Consider the following 19,272-nt stretch of genomic DNA (forward strand, 5'->3'; position numbering starts at 1 on the left):
TTACCCAAGGAAACAATTGCACAATTAAGGGGAAAACTTTACCAGGACTAAATTGTATTAATAGATGGTTCCTGAGAACTTTTCACAAAAATGACTCAGTTGTTCTGCTAAACCACTCAGTCCATTGAACTTATGATTATAAATAGAAAAATGTAAGAAGGAGCTGTAGATATTTACATTGTCACATCAGTTGTATATGGTGCCTATTTTAGTAAGTTCTTTGGATATACATTGCTTTAAAATTAAGGTAAAATATTTTCAGATTTTAACACCCTCTTTTACTATAATATATGCTTTAAAATCAAGGTAAAATATTTAGATAGGTAAACCTAAGTGATTCACATTGCGTATTTAGGTGATATGTAACATGGCAGATATTTTGGATTCAGATGGCCACTCTAAATGTTTTTCTCTCTCTCCCTCACCTCCTTGCATCTGTTCCCTTCCTCCCTCGCAGTTTGCTCCTGATGCAAAATGCGATTGTTACTTGCAATTTTAGTTTGTGATATGAACATTTGGAGTTATGTGTTTTTGAAAGAAAATGAAATGTAGATGGGTATTTTGTATCTTCAAAATAAGAAACAAGTAGCACTTTCTAAAATGTTTGAAAATTGTTTCAGATTCAAATTTGTTTTGCAGAGTCAAACAAGTGCTGCTTGTCATCTTTATTGTATTAATTGTTTGGAAAATGAGCCAGGCTCCGCAATGTGATCTGATTCACAGCATTTGCATCCTGTTTTTCCTTATACACTTGTTCTTGGTGGAAGGAGGATGGTCAGAAGTGGTCGACCCGACCTTACTGGCTATGGGGTGCACATGGCTGTAGGCCAACTAGGTGACCATGTTGATTTTATGAAATACTGTGAAAGAAACGAAATGGGAGCTGCTGTAGCTGCTGCTTCCCTGTTAGCTCTTTTTCTTTGTTGCTCAGAATCCAGACGGAGACAGCATCTTTGAAACTGGAGAAAATATTACATTTTCCTCTGCCTCTACCTTCTCCTCACTCCCTGATGCATATTTTCATAGGATAAAGGAGCTAATCCCAGCTGTATCAGACAAGAGATCATTGTATTTAAAACAGTTTTAAAGCAAGCATTTTATTGCTCATGATTATTCCCAAGGCTATGTAGTATTTATCAATGAACCAGCCGTCTCTAAGGTAAATATATTTTGTGATACAAGAACTTGGGTGGTACTTTCCCATGGGAAAGGGTCATTGTGTAAGAATGGCTGGATATCAGAATTATATCATCACTCAGGTAAACCACAATTCCTGCTTAGATTGAGAGCGAGAGCTTGGAAACGTCATCATATAGAAACTGGGCACTGAGGTGGGGAGGTAGAACCTTGGGAGCTGCTTAATCATCTTAATCTCGGTACAGTATTTGTCATAACTTCCCTGAATCCCTGTTTCTTCTTTTAGACAGTGAGCGGTTCAGTTGGATGTTCTGTACCTTTTTTCTTCCAGCTTTTAAAAGTCTGTTTCTAAAGTTTTTCGTAGCATTCAAACTGTTGAGGTGGGTTAGGAACAGATGGGGACATTGGTTCGAAGAAGGAGCCTGACTGAGACTGAGTTTCACTGATCTTTTGCTTTTCTTGGATTTCCTGGTCTGCTCCACAAGCATATCTGGCCGCTTCAGAGAACCCTGTGTTCTGATGGTCACCTCTGGAAGCATTATGGCATTCATAAGTAGATGTACCTCCATGAGAAATTTGAACACCCCTTTAAGGTCAGATCCTTTATGTTCATAGCCTGATGCACATCTGTGTTCCAGGGATTACTTTTCTTACCAGATATCAAAACTGTTACCAAGCCTAGTTGTAAGTTGTGAGATAAAACTATAGCATCAAGCTTCTGGTTTTGTGAATATACCAACCTGAAAGATTTGCTGTGTGATAGGAAGCTTATCTGCAAAATTAATTTTAATTCTCAGATGTGTTCTTCCATACTGGAGAGTTCCAATGTGATTTTTTTTTTTTTTATTTAACATTCCTCAGTGTGCCATTGATCCAAATTAATTTTACAACCTATAAACTATTGCATATATATCATAAAGGCTAGAAAAGATATGAGTTATAGTTCCAAATTAAAGGCCAGAATGAGTTTGGAGAACTGTTTATAGTACTTTTAACATTTCAAGGAAAAAAAAAGAAAAACTGATGAAATATGATGTGCCTGCTAGGAGATATTACTTTATACCTTAAAATTGGCTTGAATCAATTAATATTTTCAATTTTTTTTTTTACTAACTCCTGTTTAATACTTAAACTCAGTTTATCAAGAAAATTAAAATAGTTAACAATAGTTATGAAATTTGAGCTAAAGACATGCTGTAATATAATTTTGGCATTCAAAATCTTTGGATATTGTTTTTTTTTTTTTGGATTTTGACTCTTTAAAATTTTAAACAAGTTACAGTGTAAAGTGTAATTAGTGTCTCGTTGCAAATTCTACCACATTTTAGTAGACTATATAATTTATAAATAGATATATAGTCTACTACTAGACAAAATTTTGTTTTGACAAAAATAATATGAATTTTGAATTTGTTCAGAAGTAGGAATAGATTTTAAAACACATATCCTTTTCTTTGTCTCCTCTACCCCTTTATTAATAATGATTAAGACTGTGAAAGATGGCAATTATCAAAATGGAAAGGAAGATGTATACATATATATACCAGTATTTATGCTCATTTAGAGATGGGAATTACTACTAATATGGAAATGATTGCTTGACCTACCAGAGTTTCAAATAATGCTTTTCAGTTCATTCCACTTGAAAACAGATATGTGCCTAACATGTGTGTGTGTGCTAAGTCTCTTCAGTCATGTCCAGTTCTTTGCAACTCTGTGGACTGTAGCCTGCCAGGCTCCTCTGTCCATGGGATTCTCCAGGCAAGAATACTGGAATGGTTTGCCAGGGGACCTTCCTGAACCAGGGTTTGAACTTGTGTCTCCTGTGTCTCCTGCATTGGCAGGCAGATTCTTTACTGTTGAGTCACCTGGGAGGCCCTCAAAAAGTGCCTTAATAGGCATGCAGTTGGTTTAAACTGATAGGGGCTGCCAAACTTTCTGACTTCATTTACAAGTTGGTTGTTGAACCTATGTTTTTGTGTGTGTGTGAGACACTTTATTTATCCTCACCCTCTCTCTCCTTCTGACCAACCCTCTCAACTCCTATTTATATCTGTGAAGTGGTATGAAGGTCAGAACAGTACATTGACAACAATCCTGTTTACAGACCATTTTATGGTTACCTTTAAACTTTAGCTTTGGCATCGCTTCCAAGGTCATGCTCTGGTGTAGCCATCAAGAGGCACAAAAGATAAACTCTGACCCAGAAGGGGACTGGATCTACCACATTGACTTGATAATGTGACTATTGAAGATTTTAGCAAGCTTGCTGCAGTTAAAAAAAAATGGTCTAAGCTATAACTACTCATTTCACTTCAGCCTCATAATCTCAGATTAGACATCCTGAAAAGAGTTTCCTTTATTTTCTGTCTGTCTTTTCTTGGGGAAACGATAAAGTGGAAAATTGAATTCTCTTGGACCACAATTGCAGAGTTGAGAAATATTGTAAATTTAAAATATTAAAACAACACAGGAATATTCAAAACCATAGGATTCATAGAGGGTGTAAAAATAAAATCTATATACGTTGGGTGTTTAGTATTTCAAAACATGGCACAATTCCTAATGATTTTTTAAAAGACATTTGGAATTTTTGTTTTGAGATAAAGTGGAAATAGAATTGAATTTCCTGTGCTAACTTAGAAATATCCATTACTTCTATAATGCTCATGAAATTTTCCTTTATTTCTGCAGTAGGGATGTAGGTCTGCCAGGAAATCTGACCATCAGCTAAATAGCTGTTTCTGAGAGATAAAGCCTTGAAGCTGCAGCTTATTATGCCAGGAATAAGCCTCTGTCCCAAGGCATTGGGTGGGTTCTGTGTGATTTCTTTTTATTGAATTGTAATTGGCTCAGGAAGAGGGGAGAGGGAAAAGCTACTTTCCTTACCCTGGAAGAGATTTACTCCATACCCAGGGTACTGCTACCAGGGAGCAGCAAATTAATATACATTTCTCAGCCTGGGTGACTTTTTGACACCTGATGATGTGGCAGTACATTTAGATGATAAGGAAAACCCCTGATCACAGCAGGAACATCTGGGTTTTTCTGGCAAGAGTGCAAGTTTCCCACCTTGTGCAGAAGCTTAAGTGGCTGTTTGGTCCAGTCTCTTCTAATTTAAAAGAAGAGTAATTCCCTATGGTATTTTTCTTATACAATCTTTTAGATATAAAGTTGTGACTTTAATAATATTTTGCTGTTTGCAAATTTAGTACTTATTAGGGCTTTCTATTGGTCTGTTGGTCTATTTCTACTAATATATTGGTCCTACTGCTAGATTTTTATAAGTCTCAAGAAAAAGATTTCATGTTTTGCTTTAAGTTTACCAATATACAGAATTGAGACATTAATTTGATCATAGAATAAAATAGATTTAAAAGCCCATTCTCCAGTTTATTATAAACTCAATGTGAAAATATCAATGACTAACATTTTGGTTGGTTTATTTTTTTCTTTAGGTTATGGTATATAAATTTTGCAAATCCATTCAAAAAATATTTTTGACTTTTATGTAGTTAGCTATAGTTTGGTCCATGGAAAATGTAGTCTTGCAGACATAGTTAAGAGTACCATAATTTTAAAATCATTTACACTGGAATAAATATTTTCAAATTGAAAATAGAACACACTGTATACATTTCATTTGAAAATGGTGACTGTTCATGCATATATTGTAGAAAATACAAGTAGAGACACATAGTGTGCTATTAGGTTTAAGTATGTGCTTACACCATTGAATATGAATCACAGCCTAATAGAACTATAAAGTGTTTGTACTTGATCCAGACGTCAGGCAGAATTTTGAGGAAGAACATTGATGAAATGCCAGTAGCATGAGATGGTGCAGTTGACAAAATAGCAGATAATGTAGGGTAACAATTGGTAACATACTTTAGAAATTCTTCACTTACCTGGTGTTGACTAAGGTGACTGACTGTAACTGGGCTTTTCGTAAACACATTAATATATGAGTTTATTACTGACTTTACCATGTCAACATTGAATTAGGAAAATCTTTTTATGAGGGATATAATATTTTACTTTTCTTACCATTTAAATGCTCAAAGCTGATTCTACTGATAGATCTTTTGATTTTTTTTTTTAAACCCTTATCTGCCTTAATACGATTACTTTGTGGTAGCCTGCTGCGTGAATTACATGTCATAATTGACATAAATGGAGAAATGCCACACTACTTTTTAGATGCAATTAGAAATAATCATATTTTCCTCAGACATTGTATGCTGTAGTACTGTAGGTGTGACATAAAATTGAAATAGGCATCTAACAGTAGTCTGCTGCAGTCCATGGGGTCTCAGAGTTGAACACGACTTAGCGGCTAATGACAGCAATACGTCTTTTAGTATAAATTTAAAAGTAGAGTCTTTGTATTTCAGTGAAAGTGCATTTCCACTAAATTTTGTCATGGTACCTTTATTAAAGCATTCCATTATCAATTTGATTTTTATTAAAAAAATTTTTTTAATTTTTATTTCTTGAGTTGTTTCTGTGTTTTTCAAGATTATTTTATTAATTTCTTCTTATGATTATTTGCCGAGCTGTGCCATGTGGGATCCTAGTTCCCCTACCAAAGATAGAACCTGTGCCCCCTGCAGTGGAAACATGCAGCCCTAACCCCTGGACTTCCAGGGAAGTCCCTCAATTTGATTTTTAAAACAACTAATAGAAATGTTCCTTTCAAATTATGGGATTCTGAAACCTCGTGAAAATAGGAAACATAATAAGTATTCCAGAAAAAGCCATCCATATAGGTGTAGGCCACTGAGCTGAGTGCCAGAGTTTAAAGGTGCCTGGTGATCTTCTGCCCAGGCGTCGCTGTGATCATGAAAATAGCCATTTTGAGAATTAACTAAATTATAAGTTAGAACTATAATTAGAAGTAAAATTGGAGTATAGTGGTAACAAAATGCATGACATTATTAGTTCTGGTGAGAACCAGGGAATGCCTCTTACAGAAAGCATCTTGGAAACTGGGTGTTGAAGAGTGGTGAGTGTTTTTACAGAAGAAGCATTACTGGAGTCTAGACTCAGGAAGATCCTGATGGAGATGGGAGGCCTGTGGCACTAAAGGTCCCCAGCTCAGCCTCGTGTTTGTTCCAGGTGTGACGTGACCTAGAGGGCATTGTAGAAGAATCCTCTGTGGCACGTTGTTGGAGAGGATGAGGATTGAGCAAGCCTCCAATTTGAGGGCTGCTGTAATCGTTCCGATGAGAGGCACATTGATTCTGTACGAGGGTGATGTCCAAAATGTAAGATCTTGGCCATGAACTCTGGATTCACAAGACCTAGCAACTGTGGGGATTAGGCGGGATGGAAAGAGGTGAAACAGGTGATGCCAGGGTGCCAGAATTGATAGAGGAGTTGGGTTTCATTTTGATCTACTGATTTGGAGATATCTTTGGGACATCCTGTTGGAAATTTAGATCATGAATTCAGAAAAATATTTAGTGTTGGTGACTTGTATGTAGATATTTTCATGGGTTAGGTTTTGAAGGGCTTCCCAGGTGGCGCCAGTGGTAAAGAACGTGCCTGCCAATGCAGGGGACTTAAGGACCACCCCTGGGTGGAGAAGATCCCCTGCAGGAGGGCATGGCAACCCACTCCGATAATCTTGCCTGGAGAATCCCATGGACAGAGGAGCCTAGCGGGCTGAGGTCCATGGGTTTGCAAAGAATTAGATACGACTGAAGTGACTTAGTATGTGTGCAGATTTTGAAACTGTATACTTTTGGGCTTGTTCAGGGAGATGGTGGTGAGTGGTCCATAGTAAGAGCCCACAGGGGCCATTTAAAAGATGAGGAATCTCCATCATTATGGAAATTCAAAAGGAATCAAAAGTACCAGCAGCTTCTTGGATTCTAGACATCAAGAAGAGTGTTTTGTAGCATCTTGTTTCATCATTTTAAAGATGTATTTTCCCCTTTGCAAGTGGTATTTCATCATGTTGCATACACCCTGTTCATTATCAACTTTTCACCTAATGGTTTTAGCATCCATTAATTATCTTTGCCTGAATGAATGATTTCATTAGGAGCTGAAAATGGTGATTTTTCTAATTCTATTAATTATTCTATTATTATGTCCATTACTCTGCATGTTTCTGAAAGGACAAGCTTTCTTCCTTGACTGTTGGTTACTTTGAAATACCGTTCCTGCAGAAAAAGCAGGATATATATATTTTTAATGCTCTCTGTTTGATTGTTCATTTTCAAAGTAGAGAGTTGGTATAATAATAATTTCTAATGGTTGGAAATGAATAGCAAAACCAGTTCCCTAGTCAATGGTAGGAGCCCAAGATCCTTGATGTAAAAATTGTGCTTCTGTTTCTCCACCCTTCCACCTTTCCTCTCTTCATGGATCTTTTAGTTTCTGTTATTAATAAGTTTATCTACCTTTTATGACTTATTTGAATTTCTGGTCAGTAAGTTTAGGGACTACCACGTGAAGCATAGATTTGCTTTGTTCTGAAGTTATTATGCTCAAGGAAGGGCTCTCAATATTTTGAGATACAGTGAACTTTAGTGTCTTCATTTGCTTGATTCCTTTCTTTAGACTTTGTGTCCTCTACTTTACTTTACCCTTTCTTATAAGCAAGGTCAGTACTTCATCGTGGGCCTGGAGCAGCAGTCTAATCTCACCAGCATTTTCCTTGTACTTGTGGTTGTGCCTCCTTACAACTTTGACCTATGGTAACCAGGAGGGTACAGAGTTTTTCTAGTAAAAAGTAGTTGCTGCTAATGGTTAATTCTACTATTGTGTTTTTAATGTTCACGTTCTATAATTTGGTTTTAAAAAGTTACAAAGTTTCATGCTACACTTTATACTGGTGAATATTTATAGATTAAATTTTTTTTTCAGAAGTCACAATATTGGCATAGGTTCAGGATAACCAGTTCATTTTTTTAAGTTTTATCATCTGATGGAACAGAAAACAGTATCCTGGTCTATTCTAAGGTCTATACAATCAATCTTATTATATTACACTTTTTGTTTCTATGTGTGTGTTTGCTGCTAATGTGGTTTAAGTAATGAAGAATAAGAATCAAACATGTGTATGAAGATTTTTATAGCCAGACTACCCCCAACAAAGTTTTTAAGGAAAATATTTGGGTATTTAACGTGGGGGCACTGATGCAAGTTAGCTGAAGTGAGGCTAACATTTTAAATTTGTTCTTTTAGAAGATACTTAGATTTAGCTATTGAACTGAAATGCTCAATTTTACTACCTTATCCTAGCCTTCTCATTTCTTTTCAGAACATTGCGATTAAGCCAAAGCAAGTTGTTATAAATTATTATTTGAAAGAAATACGTTGGCTGCTCTGGGGCATATTAAATAAATATTGATCAAAGATATCTCATCTCAAGCATGTTGGGGTAAACAATTATGTGTCTGTTATGTACCATGTGTTGGGATAGGCTAATTTTTTTCTTCTCTTACTATTTGAATTAATGTTTACAACTAGCTTGTGAAGGAGGTAACTGAAGAGCCCAGAGTCTTCAATCTCTTGCCCAAAGTCATGAAACTATGAGGATCTAAATAAAGAGCAAATTCATTCATCTTCTCTGTTTTAAATGTTTTTGGTAAATTATAGAAAACATCTCACAACATTATTCTAAGATTGGAAAGAAGAAGAAAAGAGAAATGCCATGATTGAGTGATGATAAGAGTCCGGTATAGAAGTATTTTCCTGCAGAGATTGACCTCAGAGGAGGGCGGAGTGTGCTATTCTGTCTACTGTGCGGTGTGTCTACCTGTGTGGCCAGAGCCATCAGACTCCCTTTCCCAGGCAGGTGACTGCATTTCTGAGGTCTAACCTGCAGGAAATGACCTCGGTCAGCTCTTTGGTATAGACTCGGGGAAAACATTTTAAATACGTAGAATCATTTTTTTTCTGCTACTTTAGAAAAACCAGGTGCATCATTAATTTGCAAGGGCTGGTTTTTTACAAGATACCTTTTTGTTTCTTTTTGAATAGAAAGATGAAAACTACAGAAGCCTCCCACGGGACACTAGTAACTGGTCTAACCAATTTCAGAGAGACAATGCTCGCTCATCTTTGAGTGCCAGTCACCCAATGGTGGACAAGTGGCTGGAGAAGCAAGAACAGGTAACATAAACGCATCCTTCTACACACATCGGTGGTATAACTTCCTGGCCCACCCCCTAGGCATTTCCCTCCATCACAGTGATGCTTGGAGATAAGTGGTTCTGCCCAACTGTAGTTAAATACCAGGCTCTGTATCCGAGTGTGTTTAATATAAACGTAGACTGTTTTGGTGGTGGTCCCTGATGAAAGATTTCTCCTAAGCAGTTGCTGTAGATTCTCAAGTATTACCACCATAGAGCTTTTTAGGTTGTGAGGCACAGATGTTTGGTATGAATAATGCAGTTTACAAGTAGACTTTCAAGGCCACCCATGGGGACTTCCCTGGCAGTCCAGTGGTTAAGACTTCACCCTCTAATGTAGGGGGTGTCGGTTCAACCCCTGGTTGGGGAGCTGAGATCCCACATGCCTCACAGCCAGAAAACCAAAACATAAAAAAAAGAAGCAATATAGTAACAAATTTAATAAAAACATTAAAAATGGTCTGTATAAAGAGGGGGGGGGCGCTTAAAAAAATCACCCATGGGTTCCCCTCTCAATTGAGAGGCAATACAGTCGAAAGATCTGAAGGGACGAAATAAAAATTTCTGTTATCCCTGACTTCACTTTATGGGAGAAATGGACATTCTAGTGTTGTTTCAACAATTGTCAGGTCTGAGGACTTGTCCTTTCACAAAAGACCAGGACCTGTTGTAGGCATCTGTGTTATCCCAATTGCTTAGTTCACTCTGCAGGCTAGCCACCTCCAATTCATAAAATCAAAAATTGTTCACCACTCAGCATACATAATGGCTTCCTATCTTAGGAAGGGGACTGTTTGCAATTTGTATGAAAACTAAGAGGTTATCTGCTAAGTTTTGATGTATAAAAAAATTCTTGGAGTGTCATTGTGTTTAAAAAAGTGTTAATTGCTTATTGTTAGTCACAGTGTTTTCTCTATAGTTGGAACCCCAGTGTTTTCTCTGTAGTTTTAATAGTATTGATATTAAAAAATCTTTGTATTTGGTTCCCTCACCACTTATTTTCTTTAAAAAGTTCGTATGGATCACAAACTAGGTGAGTACTCAGTGACAGAATGCTTTGTTGTGTATTTGTTTCAGTAATTTCTAAAATTATTGATAATGTGGTTGCCTAGATACTGGAATAAGCTGTTTTTCGATTTAGATTAATGATATCAGTGGAAGGAAACCCTATTCTACTGAATTCATCTCAGTTTCTTTTTTCAATATAATCTCCTAAAATAGTTCTATGTATGTGGGGTGTTTGAACAACAAAAAATGACAGTTTGCCTTTGATACCTGCAATGGTATATGCTTTTTACCCTATAGTAAGGAGCATAAAACTGTGTGTGATGGAAAAATTTTTAAATAATTTAAAAGCCATTGAAGTTCTAGTTGGAAGAACAAGTGATAAAAACAAGTGAAAAACCAGTGATAATGAATAGTAATACTGATTAGATTGAAGTCCATGTTGTTTTGAGAAGATTATCACTTTGCAGTAAAGTTTTTTAACTATTTACTTTTTATTTGAAAAAAAAAAAGTAGTACAATAAATTACAGAGACAGCACAAAGAGTTCTGATGCACACTTCACATAGCTTAGTGATAACAGCTACTGCAAATAACCACATTATCAAAAAGCTGGAACAGCACTGCTAACTAAGCTACTCTTTGGTTTCTACCAGTTTTTACTTGCATTGTTTTGATGTATGTGTGTTAGCCGCTCAGTCATGTCCTACTGTCTGTGACCCCATGGACTATAGCCCACCTGGAACGGGTTGCCATTTCCTTCTCCAGGGGCTTTGATGTATAGATTTATGAAAGAAATTTTTATTGGGGTGTAGTTGCTTTACAGTGTTAGTTTCTGCTGGACAGCAAAGTGAATCAGCTCTACGCGTATATACATCCCCTCTTTTGTGGATTTCCTTCTCACGTAGGTCACCACACTGTGTTGGGTATAGTTCCCTGGGCTATCCAGTCAGCTCTCACTGAAGTACCTTTTTAAAATGAAGATGGCTTAGCTGGGCCTGGGATCAGACTGGCAGCTACCTGCTGTTCACCTTGTCTGGTATTTGGGCGCTTGCTCGCCTTGTCTACCCCTCGGTGTATTCATATAGCAGATGAGTTTATCATCAAACCTGCCTCGTCAGTGATGTAATACCTGCTGAGGGTTTAGAGTCATGCCTGGTACCCAGAAAGACTCACTGTGTCTTAGTGTATTTGTTGGAAAGACATTGGGTGTGAATACAGAACATCTGGATTGCGTGATAAGGAAGCACTCCTTGCTCCCGTAGCAAGAAGTCTGGGGGAAGGGCAAAGGGGGCTTCATTTTTGGCCTGGTGGCCTCCTTCAAGGCCTGGGGTCCCCAGCTTTACTGGGAGTCTCCCGAGGTCTCCACTAGTCTTTTCCTGCCTGATTCAGACCATCATATCCTTGTAGAGGAAGGGGGCCCTGCCCTTCTCTTCACTGTGGCTCACTTGAAAGCAGATAAGCTTTTCCTGCCAGCTTGCCTCTTTCCTCACCCACCAGATGCCCTCCCTGTTTTGTTGTTCAGAATCACATGACTTGCCCCATTTCTAAATCAAAGGCAGTAAAGTACCTGTGTTGGTTTAGACTAATCAAACTTGACCTCCTGGAACTGGGGGTGGAAATGGGGGTTCACCTTTGCTGAAACACATTTGCTCCTCACTAAACACAACCCCACATACACACTCAAAATCAGGGCTCTGTTCAGGCAAAAGTTGCTGAATCGGATAGTTTTTTTTTTTTTTTTGCAAGATTCAGAGAAAAAAATTGGCAGCCCAGAGTTCCTAAAATATGATACATTTAATTATTTCCAAAAATATAACTTTGTCTTACTATTGTGATTGTAGGCCTGTAAAGAAAGTAAAATAGGTTTTCTTTGTAATTTTGGAGTTTCTTTTTAAGCAAAAGGGATTCATTGAGAAGCCACACAAACACCTCCCCCCACCCCCAAATAAGCCTTGCTTTGCTTCTGTTGAAGTTACCTAAAGTATTTGTTCTATGATAAAAAAAGTTTTTTTAAAAAAGTACTTTTTTAGTCTATGTAGTCCACTGTAGACGGCATTAGCTAATTGCTAATTGATTCCCGAGCCCGCAACATCTTTTTCCTTAGCTTAAGAAACAATGATTCATTCATTAAATTTAGTGGTTTACCATCAGCTGGATAATTAGCCAACCTGGAATCTTAACTAGACAGGAAGAGCAAAAACAAAACTCATATTAAAACTTTGGCTTAAAGTAAGCTCAGTTGTTTGGACAGAAGAGGACAAATAAGTTATGGTGGAAATCTAGTCCAGCCATTCTCATTTAATTGTGGATTTATTCATTTAACTGTTCCCATGAGTCATCTGACTTTAATGACCTGATGCCTCGTTTGTGGCTTTTTTTTTTCCCCGCCTTAATTTTTGCCATTAAAAATAAAGTAAAGGAGTGGCATCAGGTAGATAAAAGAATGTTTCATGCGGTTTAAAAAAAAGTCAGCCCTTGCCTTTAGGATTTGAGATCACAAGGGTGGAACTGATATCTTCTCTTAGTTATGCCATCTGTCCTAAAGAGGTCAAGAGAGTTCCAGATTTTATATGCCTGCAGTGGTTTTGTTTTTGCTCTATTTCCTACTAGAGTGCTTGCCTCTCTTTATCTCTGTTTTTTGAAGGCAATTATGCCCACATCAGCCGTGCCAATGGGAATAAACAGTAGAGATGAAAAGGACAGAGGAGGGTGTGAGTGCTGAGCTAGCAGGCACCTCTGGAAGCTGAGGTGCTTCCCCTTTTGTGCGAGGACCCTAGTAAGAGGGCCACTTAATCTTCCTTCCCTCTGAGTGTAGCTAAGTTACACCTCTGTCGCCAGAGGTAGGTGGTATACTAAACTCTGACCCAGGAAGCACTTGGAGTCAAACTTAACATGATTATGGAATCATGACTGACTCACTCTGCTCAGAATAGCTTGTAGCTGCATCCTACATCAAGATCATCTTAGAAGGTAGGACTGAGCATCCTTCAAAGGCAACCTTTTCTTACCTCAGTCATTTGACTTCCTTCTTCTGAGAGCACTCAGAGGAAGCACAGAGGATTTGAAGACTAAATCAGTTTTTCTTGTGTTGCCTTTAAAAAGTTCTCCTGGGACTTCCCTGGTGGTCCAGTAGCTAGGACTCTGAGGTTTCCCAACTCAGTTTCCAACTGAGCAGGGGGCATTAGTTGGAACCCTGGTGGGGGCACTAAGACCCCACATGCCATGCAGCCAACAAGTTTTATAAAAATAATAAAATTAGGTCTTCAATAAATAAAATGTAAAAAAAAAAGTTCTCCTGCTTTAAAAATTTTGATTCTAAGATCTAAGTAACAAAAAATGCAACGAAGTTCTTAGTTTTGATGTGTGGCTATGTTTTAAGAAATCTGAATTTCTTTTTATGATTACCACTTCCCTGACTCTGCATGGACTATAATATTGGCAGATAATAGATCATAAGCTGCCTTTGTTCTTATATCCCCACGGTTTATTGCAGCTAATAAATTCTGCAAAAGAGGAGGCAAGATCTTTACAATATGTGATTGGGAGAATTTGGGACCAGAACTGTAGAAGGAGCTTAAGGGAAATTTAAGCTAATTGGGAGCCTGCCATTTTCACTACCTTGTCTGGGTGAACAGGCCTGAAGCCAATTAACAGAAAGAGTGGTGAGGTGGAAGGCACATTCCAGCCACCACTTACACTGTGTTACAGGGGACGACTGCCCTGACCTTTAGAGAAAAGTCCATGCTTTAAGGTTTTTTCCATCAAGCAAAAACTTCATCTAATTGGCAGGTTATACTGAGGGAGGCAGACTCAGGGAAAGCCTTAAATGTGTGGTGATGGCGAGATTCCGACTTGACATTGAATGTGCTGCCCCCTCCCCACTGGAGCCTATGAGGCTGTGAGTTTTAGAAGCACTGACCTGCCTTTTTCCTTTCTATTTTGTGTACTTCTGTCACTGTCTCCAGACGTGATGCTTTTGCTCCAGACTTTTTCATGTCGACAGGACATTTCTGACTTACGATCACTTCTTCCTTATGAAATGAAGGTGGCTAATCCAGGGAGGGATAGGTTTGTTTTTATGTCAGCCTGTGTTTGTTGAGTCGTGGAGATTATAATGAGAAAATAATTGACTGTTAAATAGAAAACAGATGTAATAAAATAATGCCAGAGAATGAGAGTTTATCATTGGTCTTATTTGCAAAAAGAAAAAAAAGAGTCCAACACTGTCTGTTTATCCTGATACTTTTTAAAGTTTTGAAAATATTTATGCATTATGACTACTACTCTCATGCTACACAGTAAGTATATTCACAAATCATAGAAAGGGTGAGTTACTATGAAAGGGTTTCATTTTTATTTTTCATTATAATTTGTTTAAGGCCAAATTTTTGAAGATCTGGGGCAGAAGTAAATTTTAAAAGTTAGAGCCTGGGGACTTCCCTGGTGGTCCAGTGTCTTAAAACTCCACACTCCCAGTGCAGGGGGCCTGGCTTCCATTCCTGATCAGGGAGCTAGATCTCACATACTGCATCTCAGAGTTCCAGTGCTGCAGCTAAGACCCAGTGCGGCCAAATAAATAAATGAATAAATAATGAAAAATAAGTACTGAAAAATAAAAGCTAGAGTCTGTTTTGGATGTGAATAAGCAGTGTGAATATTTTTAGAATGGATACGTGTATGGGTATGGCTGGGTCCCTTCACTGTTCATCTGAAACTGCTACAACATTGTTAATCAGCTACAAATACAATATAAAATAAAAAGTTTTATTTAAAAAAAAGAGAGAAACTTTTAATCTTATCCAGATTTTTATACTTACTCATTAAAAAATGAGTAAGTCGGTCAGTAATTCCTCACGGTCCTAGGTCTTGCCTGTTCGCCCTGGTGTCATGAATGACAGAGGCCAAGGGTCACACCATGGGCCCTGTCTGCACACCTCTCTTTGAGGCCGATTTTTCTTTTGTCTACCTGCACAGGGGCAGATCCTCATTCTTTCCCAAGTGCTTAAAACCCTTTTCTAAACGGGGAAGAAAAAAAAAAATCTCCTTTCAATGACACTTAGAACCATCCAGATGACATAATAAATAAGTTGTTTTCCAGAATATGAACTGATCATACTTTCTTAATGACAAATTTAGGAGGTGGCTTCCTCAGAAACCTGATTACAACAGCTGCAAACCCATCACTGAAATGACTGCAGGGTCATCCAGTTAGAACCAGGAATCACGATGGAAATTCTGACCCGGGGACTGGCCGGGCTTCGTGTTCTCTGCTGACATTAACGGAACGGGAGGTTAGGATCTGGTGGTGCCAGATAGTAATTAGAATGTGTTTTGTTTGTTATTTCTGTAGCACATAGACACTGAGGAACCAAAAGACTAGATTATCTGGTTAAAAATAATCAAAGGTCTTTGCCTCCCAATTCTCAAATTCTACAGTTTTCTATTAAAAGGTAGGGGATCTATTAATATTATTTCCTAGTTGGCAAAGTTTGGCAGAACTTGTGCCGAAGCAAGTATAATTGCGTTCCCCTCTAGCAACAGCAAATGTAGAAACAAGAAACATTGATCGTTTTAAAATTAAATTTAGTTTTCATTATAAAATGCCAGAGAGTTTCTTCATAGCAGGAACCTGTCATGTTCACAATAACACCAAAAGTAAAACCCAAACAACCTCTGAAGTGAGGTGTCATGTCTCTTGGATATGCCAAGAGCAGATTGTCTTGGACTTTGATAATGGGGTGCCTACCATAATAAGACATGTCTTTACATTAGCTGAGGTTTAAAACATGATTAAAGTGACTTCTGTGTACATGACACATATTATTTCTCGTAAACCCTACACATTTTCTACTTGTATTATCAAAGAACTGTGGACTCATAGCATCAAATACAAAATCAGGACTGGAAGGCAAGGGGCTGGTGGACATTTTTCCAAGAAGGGCACACGAGTTTCCCGGGAAGCCTTGCCAAAACACATGCAGGGCCAATTTCGTGAGAGTGATAAGCTGCATTTTACCCTTATCTAAACTCATAATTCACTGGCGTGGCCTTGACTGGGTTGTGTAAACCCTGCAAACTTCATTTTCACTACAGACAAGAATGGGGAAAATAAAGCCCACTGTTGGCGTGTGTGCAGGTGAGGTGAGGGAACATATACCAAAACTCAGATCCAGATTTTGGTGCATCGTGGGCACTTGCTTGGTGCTGCTTTCCTGTCTTAATTTTGGGGGAGAATGGGCTCAATGGTTACATCTCACTTAACCCTCTCTAGTTTTGAGTCACTGAAATGTTATTTTCTCCTAACATATTAGACGTACCACTTGGTGTGCTGGGCTGGTTCGTTTTCATCCCTGGTGTATTTCTAATGCCCTCATCATCCTTCCAGAATTGGATTCTTGCTTCCATGGCATCTTATCAGAATTAGAATAAAAGTTAATCATTTTAAATCATCTCTGGTTCTTCTCTGAAGAACCTAGTCTGACATAAGAATGACATTAGTGTTAATCTCTGTGTCTGTGTCCATGTTTTATATTCCCTTCTGTTTTTGGCAAACACGTGTGGTTTTGATACGATTACACCTAAGGATACCATTTAAGAATGCTGAGTGTCTTACGGGGGCTTCTGCTCTGCCACTTTCTAAGCATCTGGGTCCCTTTGTGAATGGAAGACGCTCCGGAGGCATAGTGCTGCTCATTGGTTTTTGGAGTGTTGGGTTGGGGGTAGTGCAGTTTAATGGGAACTAGTCAATTCTCCTGTTCCTTTATGACTGGCCCTTTTTATTGCTTCTTTGGCCTATGGAGCTAAAAGCCTGGGAGCAGCAGGGAAGTGCGTCTGAAATTCTACTGAGTGAAAAATCTTTGGTGGTGTGTGGATTAACCTTCACGGGGTGTCTGTTAGAAGCTGATGATTTTCTTGCCCGTGAATACAGCTGCTATAACTCGATGTTTAGAGCTTGTGCTATGGATAAAGGCACATTTTCTTTTTTAGCTATGACCCTCAGGTGCCTTTTCATATATTCATTGCAGGCAGTCTTCAAGATTTTTGTTGTGAGCTGCACGATTAAATATGACTATGAAAAGAATACAGGTTTTCTCCTCTCTCTTCTACATTCACTGAGCAGTGAACTGCTCTCTTTTAAAGAAATTTGGTGAATAAATTGCATTAAAATCTTTAGCTTACAATATGTTGTCTTCCCTGCCCGTGTCCTGCATCCTGCCCATAGCAAGTGAATCCCTCATAAGCCATTTTCTATTTGGGGGTTTTGTGATCTAGGTAGGTGTAGTTTTTCAAAGTCAGTCTCATCCAGTCTTTTTCTAGCTACCTTCAACAGGATTCTGGGTGGTCCTGAAAAAAATGGCTATTTTTAAACACTAAAGCATTTTGCTCAATGGTTGTATGTTCTTTTCTCTCACTGAGGCCTGGGTATATGTGCCCTATAGTATTTTCATTGGGTCCGTGTATCTGTGAGCTATTTTTCCCTTCAGTTTTTCCTTCCTTTCTTTCTCTTTCTGCGTTATGGCTGAAGGAGGTTGTTGATCAGCTTTCTTCAACATCTGAAAAGATTTTAAAGAAGAAAATACTGAAAATAAACCTGTAGTTTCCAATATAAAGGACTTCCCTGTAGCTCAGATGGTAAAGAATCTGCCTGCCATGCAGGAGACCGGGGTTCGATCTCTGGGTCAGGAAGATCTTCTGGAGAAGGGAGTGGCAAGTCACTCCAGTATTCTTGCCTGGAGAATCCCATGGACAGATGAACCTGTCGGGCTACAGTCTGTGGGGTTGCAAATTGTCAGACATGACTGAGAGACTAACACACACATTTCCATAATATAACTGCAATAGCATTGCAGGGGAGAGGGGTTTGGAGTGGGCTTTTGGGTTTTACTTCATGTTTTTGTAGAAATACATACTCCTTGCAATAAGAACTTAATACTTGTAACATTTTTATTTTTAGCAAATCAAGCTTCGTAAGATTGAAAGATGGAATAATGTTTTTTCTCTTTCTCTTTATTAAGCAAATACTGTAATTACCAAATTATAAGATAAAATGGCAATGTGGATGTTTATCAGAATCAAGTTAAAACTTTTGAGAAGCAGAGTGTTTCTTCCTGCCTGCTGTATTCCTTCACTTCTCTGAGGTCATGCTTGAGTTCCCTGGTTCCTCCTGTTCCCAGCGCTGTGTTTACACACCTACCTTGGCGTGTGCTGCCGTCCTCCTCAGACCTGGAGGAAGTTTCCCTAAGGTCAGCAGCCCTCCCCTCTGCTTTGTCTGCTGTGCCTCCTCAGTCACAGGACTTTGCCTTTGTGTTTGTTTCTTCCCTAGGGAGCCCTGAGTGTGTGTATGTGTGTCTCTGCACTCGGTCTTCTAGTCAGCAGCTGTAGGCTGCCCACTGTGGTATTCTTGGCCTTCCTTGGTGGCTCAGACAGAAAGAATCCGCCTGCAATGCAGGAGACCTGGGTTTGATTCCTGGGTTGGGAAGATTCCCTGGAGGAGAGCATGGCAACCCACTCCAGTGTTCTTGCTTGGAGAATCCCACGAACAGAGGAGTCTGGCAGGCTCCAGTCCCTGGGGTCACAAAAAGTCAGACACGACTGAGCGACTAAACACAGCACATAGGTTTCATTAACACTGACGCTGTCCTACAAGCTCGTGTCTCCTGGTTGCCCTGCCAATTCACAGACTCAGTTCCTTCCTTTTTTTTTTTTTTAACTGTGGTAAAAGTCACATAATATAAAACATACTATTTTAATCATATTTAATTGTGCAGTTCAGTAGCACTGAGTCCATTCACATTGTTTTGCAACTGTCACCATCATCCATCTCCTGAAGTTTTCACCTTCCTAAACTGAAGCTCTGTCCTCCTTAAACACTAAGTCCCTCTCCCCACAGCCCCATCCCCACCACCTGGCCCCTGGCATCTCCTGATATACCTTCTGATCATGAATTTGACTATTCTAGGTACCCCGTGTAAGTGGAA

General features: G+C 38.7%; 1 protein-coding gene across 13 annotated transcripts in view; it reads left to right on the forward strand.

The window, feature by feature from the left end:
• Positions 1-19,272, forward strand: part of PARD3 (par-3 family cell polarity regulator) — a 553,895-nt gene that overhangs the window by 254,793 nt on the left and 279,830 nt on the right. For 10 of the 13 annotated variants that reach the window (XM_065921047.1, XM_065921054.1, XM_065921051.1 and 7 more), the window contains exon 5: positions 9,136-9,267. The exons of the other annotated variants lie outside the window; for them this stretch is intronic. In XM_065921047.1, coding sequence (XP_065777119.1) covers positions 9,136-9,267 — 132 coding nt within the window. The remainder of the gene's footprint in view (positions 1-9,135; positions 9,268-19,272) is intronic. 13 annotated transcript variants of the gene reach the window in all.

This window comes from Muntiacus reevesi, chromosome 2 (genome assembly GCF_963930625.1).
Source record: "Muntiacus reevesi chromosome 2, mMunRee1.1, whole genome shotgun sequence".
Lineage (NCBI taxonomy): Eukaryota > Metazoa > Chordata > Mammalia > Artiodactyla > Cervidae > Muntiacus > Muntiacus reevesi.